General features: G+C 54.0%; 1 protein-coding gene across 1 annotated transcript in view; it reads left to right on the top strand.

Annotated features, from left to right (window-relative positions):
* LOC140430331 (Wilms tumor protein 1-interacting protein homolog) overlaps positions 1-12,431 on the top strand; it is a 65,381-nt gene that overhangs the window by 35,515 nt on the left and 17,435 nt on the right. Inside the window, exons 2-3 of the mRNA XM_072517782.1 lie at positions 4,772-4,873; positions 5,911-5,978. Coding sequence (XP_072373883.1) covers positions 4,774-4,873; positions 5,911-5,978 — 168 coding nt within the window. The 5' untranslated portion in view covers positions 4,772-4,773. The remainder of the gene's footprint in view (positions 1-4,771; positions 4,874-5,910; positions 5,979-12,431) is intronic.

A 12,431-nucleotide genomic window follows, 5' to 3' on the forward strand; every position in this document is an offset into this window, starting at 1 on the left:
GCGGGGGTGGGATTCACGCCAGCCCCCGGCGATTCTCCGACCCGGCGGGGGGTCGGAGAATCTCGCCCCAGTTGTCATAGCCTCCCATCCATTAACTCTGTCTATAATTCCCGCTGCCTCGGAAAGGCAGCCAGCATAATGAAAGACCCCACGCACCCCGGACATACTCCCTTCCACCTTTTTTCCGTCAGGAAAAAGATACAAAAGTTTGAGGTCACGTACCAACCGACTCAAGAACAGCTTCTTCCCTGCTGCCATCAGACTTTTGAATGGACCTACCTTGTATTAAGTTGATCTTTTCTCTACACCTTGCTATAACTGTAACATTATCTTCTGCAGTCTCTCCTTCCTTCCCTATGTACGGGATGCATTGTTCGTACAGCATGCAAGAAACAATACTTTTCACTGTATACTAGTACATGTGACAATAATAAATCAAATCAAACCAAACCAATTCACCGACCCTGCACCTCTTTGGGTTGTGGGGATGAGACCCCTGCAGACACGGGGAGATTGTGCAATCTCCACAGAGACAGTGACCTGGGACCGGGATCGAACTCGGGTCCTCGGTGCCGCGAGGCAGCAGTGCTAAAACAGGAAACAGAGTTGGTATATATGGGTCATTTTCTGGTTTGCAGGATGTGACGAGTGGTGTTCCACAGGGATCAGTGTTGAGGCCTCAAGTTGTTACAATTAAGACCATAAGACATAGGAGCGGAAGTAAGGCCATTCGGCCCATCGAGTCCACTCCGCCATTCAATCATGGCTGATTTCAACTCCATTTACCCGCTCTCTCTCCATAGCCCTTAATTCCTCGAGAAATCAAGAATTTATCAACTTCTGTCTTAAAGACACTCAACGTCCCGTTGATATAGATGATTTGGATGAAGGGGTCGGTGGTACAGTTGATAAATTTGCTGACCACACAAAGATAGATAGGAAAGTAAATTGTGAAGAGAACATGAGGAGGCCACAAAAGGACATTGATAGGTTAAGTGAGTGGGCAAAAATGAGTATAATGTGGGAAAATATGAAATTGTCCATTTTGGCAGGAAGAATAAAAATGATCTAAATGGTGAGAGATTGCGGAGCTCTGAGGTGTGGAGGGATCTGGGTGCCCTAGTACATGGGGCTGGTTTAGCACAGAGCTAAAGAGCTGGCTTTTCAAGCAGACCAAGGTAGGCCAGCAGCATGGTTCAATTCCCATACCAGCCTCCCCGAACAGGTGCCGGAATGTGGCGACTAGGGGCTTTTCACAGTAACTTCATTTGAAGCCTACTTGTGACAATAAGCGATTTTCATTTAATTTCATTTCATTTTTATTTCATTTCACAAATGTTTAGTTAAAGGCACAGCAGGTAATTAGGAAGGTAATACAATGTTATTGTTTATTGCAAGAGGAATTGAATACAAGAGTAGGGAGGTTATGCTTCATTTGTACAGGACATTGGTGAGACCGGATCTGGAGTATTGTGGACAGTATTGGTCTCCTTATTTAAGGAAATATGCGTTAGGAACAGTTCAGAGAAAGTTTACCAGACTAATACCAGGAATGGGTGGGTTGTCTAGAGAGGTGAATTTGGAGAGGTTTGGTTTGCATCCACTGGAGTTTAGGAGAATAAGAGGCGACTTGATCAAAACGTTGAAGATCTTGAGGGGTATTGACGGGGTGGATGTGGAGAGGATGTTTCCTCTTGTGGGAGAGTCGAGAACTAGGGGTCACTGTTTAAAATAAGGGGGTCACCAGTTAAAACAGAGATGAGGAGAATTTTTTTCTGAGGGTCATGCAGCACTGGAGCTTCCTTCCAGTGGTTAACACTGCTGCCTCACAGCGCCAGGGACCCGGGTTCAATTCCGGCCTCGGGTCACTGTGTGGAGTTTGCATGTTCTCCCTGTGTCTGCGTGGGTTTCCTCCGAGTGCCCCGGTTTCCTCCCACAAGTCCAAAGATGAGCGGGTAAGGTGGATTGACTGTTCTAAATTGCCTCTTAGTGTCCAACGGTTAAATGGGGTTATGGGATAGGGTAGGGTAGGGTGCTCTATCGGGTAATCTGTGCAGACTCGATGGGCCAAATGGCATCCTTCTGCACAGTGGGGATTCTCTGAAAAGGCAGAGGAAGCAGAATCTGAATATTTTAAGACGGAGCAAGGTAGATTCCTGATTAACGAGGTGAAAGGTTGCCGGGGTAGGGAGGAATATGGGGTTGAGGTTACAGTCAGATCAGCCAAGAGCTTACTGAATGGCGGAACAGGCTCGAGGGGCCGAGTGGCCTTCTCCTGCTCCTAATTTGTATGTTAGTATTGCAAGAGTGACTACATTTCCGAGATATCTCATTCCCTGCAAAACTCTTTGGGATGCTTTCACGCCCCTGAGGGACGATGTATAAACACTTGTCCCACCCACCCTCGTGGTGATCGAAAACATGTATCTGCAAACATTCCTCTGCCCCTCATTCACTGCCTTTTCCTCTCCTCACTTACTCCTCCCTCCACTCCTTCTCTCCTGCCCACCTCTACCTTCTCACCCTCACAGATTCTATTCCTTCACCATTGATGTCCATCAGTAAGGTGATGCAACCTCAGGAGATGTATCTGTGAGCTAATATTTGCATGCAACATTTCCATTCAGTTTGTGTATTGTTTCATAACCGCCCCCCCCCCCCCTTAAATGCCGCATTGCAAATGTTATCTGATGAATCAGTATTGAGCTGCCTTGTTGGACGTTGAGGCAACTAGAGCTCCCACGGTATTTCCACATTTAAGTACAGTTAAGTAACTCAGAATCTCCAAGATCCCTCTGACCCTCTGCTCAACTGAATTCTGAGGTTCCCTTTACTCATTCTCAGGATGTGGGCATTGCTGTGGACAGGTTGACATTTATTGCCTCTCCCTGGTTACCCATGGCAAGTTGCTGGGTCGCTGCCTTCAGCCACTGCAGTAGTTTGGTACAACTTTGGTTTCCTACTCTAATATGTTTTTTTTATAAAAATATTTTATTGAGGCATTTATATATTTACACATCAAACTCAACCATAAAACAAAACAAGGCACCAGGACTGCAAATAACTAAACCAACTAAAATACCTGACACTCTGCCTCCCGCTGCCCAACTCCTCCTTTTTTACCCCCCCCCCCTCGCTGACACCTTAACTGTTCTCAAAGAAGTTGATGTCTATTCTAATATATGTTTGTATGAAATGAAAATTGCTGTTGCTACTAAATTATTTTCCTTTTCAATTCACATTTCAAACAAATGATAACCCGCGCCAGTGTAAGATCTCGACCCAACCGATCAATGTTCCAAACTGATTTTCTCTGATTAGAGCTCGCTTAAATCTGTCTAAACAACCAGTGCTCAGAATTAGATAACAGGCCCTTCAATTCAGAACGGAATTGTTTGTCGTACTGTTTTTTTTTTATTCGTTCGTGGAATGTGGGTATCACTAGCTGGGCTAGCGAGTCCACCACATTGCGGTGGATCTGTAGGCCAGACCAGGTAAGGAGGGCAGATTTCCTTCCCTAAAGGATATTGGTGAACCAGATGGGTTTTTATGATAATCGACAATGGTTTCATGATCTTGACTTTTTAACAAATGTCCAATTAAGGGGCAATTTAGCGTGGCCAATCCACCTAACGTGCACATCTTTGGGTTGTGGGGGCGAAACCCATGCAGACACGGGGAGAATGTGCAAACTCCACATGGACAGTGACCCGGGGCTGAGCAGGTCCTCGGCGCCGTGAAGCAGTAGTGCTAACCACTGCGCCGCCGTGCTGCCCAATGATCATGGCGTTTAATTGCAGATTTTTGTTGAATTCAAATTTCACCCATGGTGGGATTTGAAGCCGGGTCCCCTAAGCATGACTCTGGGTCTCTGAATTACTAGTCCAGTGACAATACCACTGCGTCACTGCCTCCTGTTCATAACCTTAATGTCAGTCAGGCCTTTCTGGGGTGAAATTAGGAAATATTTCTTCACACTTTCGCCACCCTTTTTGTGAAACTCCCAGTTCAGCCATTGGTCAAGCTCAATTCATCATTTTAAGTGGCAGATTGATAGATTTTTGCGACAAGAATATAAAAGCACGGTAGCATTGTGGATAGCACAATTGCTTCACAGCTCCAGGGTCCCAGGTTCGATTCTGGCTTGGGTCACTGTCTGTGCGGAGTCTGCACATCCTCCCCGTGTGTGCGTGGGTTTCCTCCGGGTGCTCCGGTTTCCTCTCACAGTTCAAAGATGTGCAGGTTAGGTGGATTGGCCATGATAAATTGCCCTTAGTGTCCAAAATTGCCCTTAGTGTTGGGTGGGGTTACTGGGTTATGGGGATGGGGTGGAGGTGTTGACCTTGGGTAAGGTGCTCTTTCCAAGAGCCGGTGCAGACTCGATGGGCCGAATGGCCTCCTGCACTGTAAATACTATGATTTTTTTAAAAATACTATGATAAAAGGATTTGGAATCGAGGCAGATGGATGGATTAAATCACAGATCAGCCATGACCTCATTGAATGGGGAAGAACAGGCTTGCGGGGCTGAATGGTCTCCTCCTGCTCCTATCGTCACAGTCTGCCTTTGTTCCTCCCTCAACCTTGTAACCCTGCTGACGTCTGACAAGGCCACACAGCGTTTCTATTAGTTTAGTCTGTGAAGTGGGAGGGATTGAGGTGGTGGATTTTAAACTGCTTGACTGTTTCTAAAGGGAAGACACCGAGTTCAGATTAATTCTTGCCGAAGTAAACTCCATGTGTGTGTTTGTGGCTTTGTTTTCTCCCCCAGGGATGTGTGTGAAATGCAGGAAGGGAGTGTACGGAGCCAGCCAGGCCTGCCAAGCTATGGGCAATCTGTACCACACCAACTGCTTCATCTGCTGCTCCTGTGGTGAGTAACCCCCCTCCATCATCACCCAGTTCACTGCGCTGACCCCCCCCCCCCCCCCCCCACCCCCACCCCCCCCCCCCCCCCCCCCCCCACCCCCTCGGCCTGTTTCCCAGGGAATGTCAGCAATTACTTGATTGAGATTTTTTTTTAGGATTTAAATAAATAATTTGTCGGATGGATGGAAGGGAAACTTTCTCAGGTTGTGGAGGAGTCACGGGCAAGGGAGCATCACCTTAAAATCGGAGTCGGATCATCCAGGAGCGATGTTAGAAAACGCATCTTCACACTTCACACACAGGATGGTGAAAATGTGGAACTGTCTCAGGCTAAAAACAGTAACTGCTAACTCAAATAATCAGTTTAAATCGGAGATTGACTGATTTATTTTCTCGGGAAAGGTTAAAAGGATATGAAACCAAAGTGAGTGGATGGAGTTGTCCTCCCTCCCACTTCCTCACCTCTCCTCAAAAATGCTGACTACTTCTAAGGGTGCTGAGAGCTGACTACTCAACAACAAAAGGCATCACAGCTGAACCCAATGTCCTGTAAGCCTAACCTCTAAACATCAGCATATCGACTATTCCATTGCCCCTTGTGTGTTTATACAGCTTCCCCTCCAATGTATCAATACTATTCATCTCAACCACTCCCTGTGGGAGCGGGTTCCACATTCTTGCCACTCTCTGGGTGAAGAAATTTCTCCTGAATTCCCTAATGGATTTATTAGTGACTGCTGCCCTACACTGGAACGTGTGGGTCTGTACGAGGATGTTGAATAGGGACAAGATCGGGGTTTGCTGCTGATGCCTCACACAGTGCAATAGCCTGGGACACTGGTTGTGCAGGCTCCCACATGGAGAACGGCTGCTCTGGATGGTGCTGGAAGACAGCCTGGGATCATTCCCAGCAGGAGGGGGAAATTATATGACCGGATAGACAGACAGGCTCAGTGGGCCAGTTAATCATATCCCGCTCATCAATCTTGTATTTTCTCAATGAACCATCTTACTTTGTATAATGCTGGTCTTTTCTGATAGGGAGGCGATTGCGAGGGAAGGCATTCTATAACGTGAACGGCAAGGTGTATTGTGAGGAAGATTTCCTGGTGAGTCGATTATTCTTCACTGATTTCAGTGGCATGTAAGAGTGACGATGTGAACCTGCAACAGTGCCCAGCCCCCAGCCCAGACCAGCCCCCAGCCCAGACCAGCCCCCAGCCCAGACCAAATCAGCTCAGCCCAGACCAGACCACCAAGTCCAGCCCAGCCCAGACCAAATCAGCTCAGCTCACCCCAGACCAGCCCAGCCCAGACTTGCCCAGCCCAGCCCAGACCAAATCAGCTCAGCCCCCAGACCACCCAGTATGCCCCCAGCCCAGACCAGACTTGCCCAGACCAGACCACCCAGCCCAGCCCAGACCAAATCAGCTCAGCCCAGACCAGACCACCCAGTCCAGACCAGACCAGCCCGGACCAAATCAGCTCAGCCCAGCCTAGCCCCCAGCCCAGACCAAATCAGCTCAGCCCAGACCAGACCACCAAGTCCAGCCCAGCCCAGACCAAATCAGCTCAGCTCACCCCAGACCAGCCCAGCCCAGACTTGCCCAGCCCAGCCCAGACCAAATCAGCTCAGCCCCCAGACCACCCAGTATGCCCCCAGCCCAGACCAGACTTGCCCAGACCAGACCACCCAGCCCAGACCAAATCAGCTCAGCCCAGACCAGACCACCCAGTCCAGACCAGACCACCCAGTCCAGACCAGACCAGCCCGGACGAAATCAGCTCAGCCCAGCCTAGCCCCCAGCCCAGACCAAATCAGCTCAGCCCAGACCAGACCACCCAGTCCAGTCCAGTCCAGTCCAGCCCAGCCCAGCCCCCAGCCCAGACCAGCTCAGTCCAGTCCAGCCCAGACCAGACCACCCAGCCCAGCCCAGCCCCCAGCCCAGACCAAATCAGCTCCGCCCAGACCATCCCCCAGACCAGACCAACCCCCAGACAGCCCAGCCCAGACCAACCCCCAGACAGCCCAGCCCAGACCAGCCCCCAGACCACCCAGTCCAAACCAGACCAGACCGCACAGACCAGACCAACCCCCAGACCAGATCAACCCCCAGCCCAGACCCAGTCCAGCCCAGACCCAGTCCAGCCCAGCCCCCAGACCAGACCAACCCCCAGACCCCCCAGACCAGACCAACCCACAGACCAGACCCAGTCCAGCCCAGCCCCCAGACCAGACCAACCCCCAGACTAGTTCAGCCCAGCCCAGCTCAATGTCCCTGGACCCTGAGCTCGGTCCCTGCCAGAAAGAACATTTCAAGATGTTTATTTCTGGTGGGTGTTAAGCTGCCGGCGAGAGTGAAATTTGTGCAATCTCCTCGAGGCCCACAGCCCTGTGCGGTCCTCCAAGTCTGCTCTCTCTTCCCATTCTTTGTTTTAATCACTTCACCATCGGCAGCCGTGCTTCCTGGGCACTTAGCTCAGGAATTCCTTCCCTCAAACCCGCCACCTCTCATTCCTGTAGGATCCTCCTTAAAAACTCCCTCTGACCAAGCTTCTGGTCCTCCGTGCTAATATTGTCCGACATGGCTTGGTGTTGAGTTTTATCTGATAATGTAGCTCTGGAATGTTGAAGGAACCAAACAAGTGGTTCAACATCACAAAACTGAAAATGTTTAATGATTTTAATTTGAAAGTGGTTTGGTAATTGTCCATTAAATATTCCTGATGACATTAATGGCGAAATCACCAGTGAACGCCAGCTCTCTCTTCTCACTGTCGGGGCAGTCATTCCAGGAAAGGGTTCAATGAGAGCACAAGATGAAATGTGGAGTTTGGATTGGCCATTGTTGATTGATTTTAGAAGCAACCCTAACTGTCTGATTTTACCATTTGTTTCAATGATGTCAGCAATGGCGAAACCCTCAGAACCCTGGTCGCTACTCGTCTCATTTCCTTTTGAACCCATTTTTAACTCGATCGCTTCCTGTGGTGGCAAGATGCGCATTCGAGTTACTGAGTAAATGTCTCCTCGTTGGCCTATTGGATTTATTAATAACTACATTGTATTTATTTATTGAGTTTTGAATTCTTCCAATAGTGGAAACATTCTCTCTACGTTTACCCAGTTCAACCCACTCAGAATTCTGAAGACCTCCTATTGGGATGCCTCAAAGGCTTCTCATTTCTAAAGAAAAACAGGCGCCGGAATGTGGCGACTAGGGTATTTTCACAGTAACTTCATTGCAGGGTTAATGTAAGCCTACTTGTGGCAATAAAGCTTATTATTGTCCCCCCCCGCAATCCCTCTCTTCCCCCCCCCCCCCGCAATCCTTCTCTCTCCCCCGCAATGCTTCTCTCTCCCCCGCAATCCTTCTCTCCCCCCAGCAATCCTTCTCTCCCCCCAGCAATCCTTCTCTCCCCCCCGCAATCCTTCTCTCCCCCCCGCAATCCTTCTCTCCCCCCCGCAATCCGTCTCTCCCCCAGCAATACCTCTCTCCCCCCGCAATCCCTCTCCCCCCCCGCAATCCCTCTCTCCCCCCCGCAATCCCTCTCTCCCCCCGCAATCCCTCTCTCCCCCCGCAATCCCTCTCTCCCCCCGCAATCCCTCTCTCCCCCCGCAATCCCTCTCTCCCCCCGCAATCCCTCTCTCCCCCCGCAATCCCTCTCTCCCCCCGCAATCCCTCTCTCCCCCCGCAATCCCTCTCTCCCCCCGCAATCCCTCTCTCCCCCCGCAATCCCTCTCTCCCCCCGCAATCCCTCTCTCCCCCCGCAATCCCTCTCTCCCCCCGCAATCCCTCTCTCCCCCCGCAATCCCTCTCTCCCCCCGCAATCCCTCTCTCCCCCCGCAATCCCTCTCTCCCCCCGCAATCCCTCTCTCCCCCCGCAATCCCTCTCTCCCCCCGCAATCCCTCTCTCCCCCCGCAATCCCTCTCTCCCCCCGCAATCCCTCTCTCCCCCCGCAATCCCTCTCTCCCCCCGCAATCCCTCTCTCCCCCCGCAATCCCTCTCTCCCCCCGCAATCCCTCTCTCCCCCCGCAATCCCTCTCTCCCCCCGCAATCCCTCTCTCCCCCCGCAATCCCTCTCTCCCCCCGCAATCCCTCTCTCCCCCCGCAATCCCTCTCTCCCCCCGCAATCCCTCTCTCCCCCCGCAATCCCTCTCTCCCCCCGCAATCCCTCTCTCCCCCCGCAATCCCTCTCTCCCCCCGCAATCCCTCTCTCCCCCCGCAATCCCTCTCTCCCCCCGCAATCCCTCTCTCCCCCCGCAATCCCTCTCTCCCCCCGCAATCCCTCTCTCCCCCCGCAATCCCTCTCTCCCCCCGCAATCCCTCTCTCCCCCCGCAATCCCTCTCTCCCCCCGCAATCCCTCTCTCCCCCGCAATCCCTCTCTCCCCCCGCAATCCCTCTCTCCCCCCGCAATCCCTCTCTCCCCCCGCAATCCCTCTCTCCCCCCGCAATCCCTCTCTCCCCCCGCAATCCCTCTCTCCCCCCGCAATCCCTCTCTCCCCCCGCAATCCCTCTCTCCCCCGCAATCCCTCTCTCCCCCCGCAATCCCTCTCTCCCCCCGCAATCCCTCTCTCCCCCCGCAATCCCTCTCTCCCCCCGCAATCCCTCTCTCCCCCCGCAATCCCTCTCTCCCCCCGCAATCCCTCTCTCCCCCCGCAATCCCTCTCTCCCCCCGCAATCCCTCTCTCCCCCCGCAATCCCTCTCTCCCCCCGCAATCCCTCTCTCCCCCCGCAATCCCTCTCTCCCCCCGCAATCCCTCTCTCCCCCCGCAATCCCTCTCTCCCCCCGCAATCCCTCTCTCCCCCCGCAATCCCTCTCTCCCCCCGCAATCCCTCTCTCCCCCCGCAATCCCTCTCTCCCCCCGCAATCCCTCTCTCCCCCCGCAATCCCTCTCTCCCCCCGCAATCCCTCTCTCCCCCCGCAATCCCTCTCTCCCCCCGCAATCCCTCTCTCCCCCCGCAATCCCTCTCTCCCCCCGCAATCCCTCTCTCCCCCCGCAATCCCTCTCTCCCCCCGCAATCCCTCTCTCCCCCCGCAATCCCTCTCTCCCCCCGCAATCCCTCTCTCCCCCCGCAATCCCTCTCTCCCCCCGCAATCCCTCTCTCCCCCCGCAATCCCTCTCTCCCCCCGCAATCCCTCTCTCCCCCCGCAATCCCTCTCTCCCCCCGCAATCCCTCTCTCCCCCCGCAATCCCTCTCTCCCCCCGCAATCCCTCTCTCCCCCCGCAATCCCTCTCTCCCCCCGCAATCCCTCTCTCCCCCCGCAATCCCTCTCTCCCCCCGCAATCCCTCTCTCCCCCCGCAATCCCTCTCTCCCCCCGCAATCCCTCTCTCCCCCCGCAATCCCTCTCTCCCCCCGCAATCCCTCTCTCCCCCCGCAATCCCTCTCTCCCCCCGCAATCCCTCTCTCCCCCCGCAATCCCTCTCTCCCCCCGCAATCCCTCTCTCCCCCCGCAATCCCTCTCTCCCCCCGCAATCCCTCTCTCCCCCCGCAATCCCTCTCTCCCCCCGCAATCCCTCTCCCCCCCCGCAATCCCTCTCCCCCCCCGCAATCCCTCTCCCCCCCCGCAATCCCTCTCTCCCCCCGCAATCCCTCTCTCCCCCCGCAATCCCTCTCTCCCCCCGCAATCCCTCTCTCCCCCCGCAATCCCTCTCTCCCCCCGCAATCCCTCTCTCCCCCCGCAATCCCTCTCTCCCCCCGCAATCCCCTCTCCCCCCCGCAATCCCTCTCTCCCCCGCAATCCCTCTCTCCCCCCGCAATCCCTCTCTCCCCCCGCAATCCCTCTCTCCCCCCGCAATCCCTCTCTCCCCCCGCAATCCCTCTCTCCCCCCGCAATCCCTCTCTCCCCCCGCAATCCCTCTCTCCCCCCGCAATCCCTCTCTCCCCCCGCAATCCCTCTCTCCCCCCGCAATCCCTCTCTCCCCCCGCAATCCCTCTCTCCCCCCGCAATCCCTCTCTCCCCCCGCAATCCCTCTCTCCCCCCGCAATCCCTCTCTCCCCCCGCAATCCCTCTCTCCCCCCGCAATCCCTCTCTCCCCCCGCAATCCCTCTCTCCCCCCGCAATCCCTCTCTCCCCCCGCAATCCCTCTCTCCCCCCGCAATCCCTCTCTCCCCCCGCAATCCCTCTCTCCCCCCGCAATCCCTCTCTCCCCCCGCAATCCCTCTCTCCCCCCGCAATCCCTCTCTCCCCCCGCAATCCCTCTCTCCCCCCGCAATCCCTCTCTCCCCCCGCAATCCCTCTCTCCCCCCGCAATCCCTCTCTCCCCCCGCAATCCCTCTCTCCCCCCGCAATCCCTCTCTCCCCCCGCAATCCCTCTCTCCCCCCGCAATCCCTCTCTCCCCCCGCAATCCCTCTCTCCCCCCGCAATCCCTCTCTCCCCCCGCAATCCCTCTCTCCCCCCGCAATCCCTCTCTCCCCCCGCAATCCCTCTCTCCCCCCGCAATCCCTCTCTCCCCCCGCAATCCCTCTCTCCCCCCGCAATCCCTCTTTCCCCCCCCCCCCCCCCCCCCCCCCCCCCCCAAAAACCCCACACCTGGTCCCTCGCCCCCAAATATTTTCACCAATTCAGTAAAAGAAAAAACAAACAAACCACAAATCCTGAAAAGGGCGCAGAAATAGCAAAACACACTTTATTAAAAAAACCAACATTCTGATGTAATCATCAACTTCATTCAATTCTCCCCCAGTCCGTGCATCTTCACAAAGTCATCCGCCTCCTCCGGCGTGTCGGAATAATAGTCCTGAACATTGAATGTGACCCGAAAGTAAGCCGGGTTCACTACTCCTAAACGCACCTTGGTCTGTAAAGATCTGCCTTGGCCTTGCAGAACCCTGCATGTCTTTTTGCCAGTTCTGTCCCGATGTCCTGATACAAACTGACCGATTGGCCCTCAAAACTGCATTCCCCCGTGTCATTTTCCCTCCTCAGGATCCTTTCCTGATTGGATTGGATTGGATTTGTTTATTGTCACGTGTACCGAGGTACAGTGAAAAGTATTTTTCTGCGAGCAGCTCAACAGATCATTAAGTACATTAAAATAAAATTAAATAAAAAGAAAATACATAATAGGGCAACACAAAGTATCAAAGTATCTGTGAAGTCAGACTATAATCGCCCGTGGCGGCTCCCCAGATCTTGGCTTCTGTTTCAATGACCAGTGGGCCCGGACCACTTCGGGAGGGTTTGCGAAGACTCCTTTCCCCACCAGCTTCCCAAACACCTTCGCCACGTACTCTATGGCACTCGTACCTTCTCTGCCCTCCGGCAGCCCGGCGATCCTCATATTCTGACAGCTGGAGCGATCCGCCAGGTCATCGGCCTTGGCCGTCACTATCTTCTGCCTCTCCGCCAACATCGTCACCTCTGCCTCCAAAGAGGCAAAGCGATCACTATGCTCCGTGACCGTCTCCTCCATCTTCCGTTTCACCCTGCCCAAAGTTACACGATTGGGTGCCAGCGCCACCTCAATCACCTTTGACAGGCCATCGGAGACCCCTTGTTCCTGTTGCTTGAATGCCTGTGTGAGGAATTCCACCCACCTCTCAGTTGTCCA

This window comes from Scyliorhinus torazame, chromosome 10 (genome assembly GCF_047496885.1).
Source record: "Scyliorhinus torazame isolate Kashiwa2021f chromosome 10, sScyTor2.1, whole genome shotgun sequence".
NCBI lineage: Eukaryota > Metazoa > Chordata > Chondrichthyes > Carcharhiniformes > Scyliorhinidae > Scyliorhinus > Scyliorhinus torazame.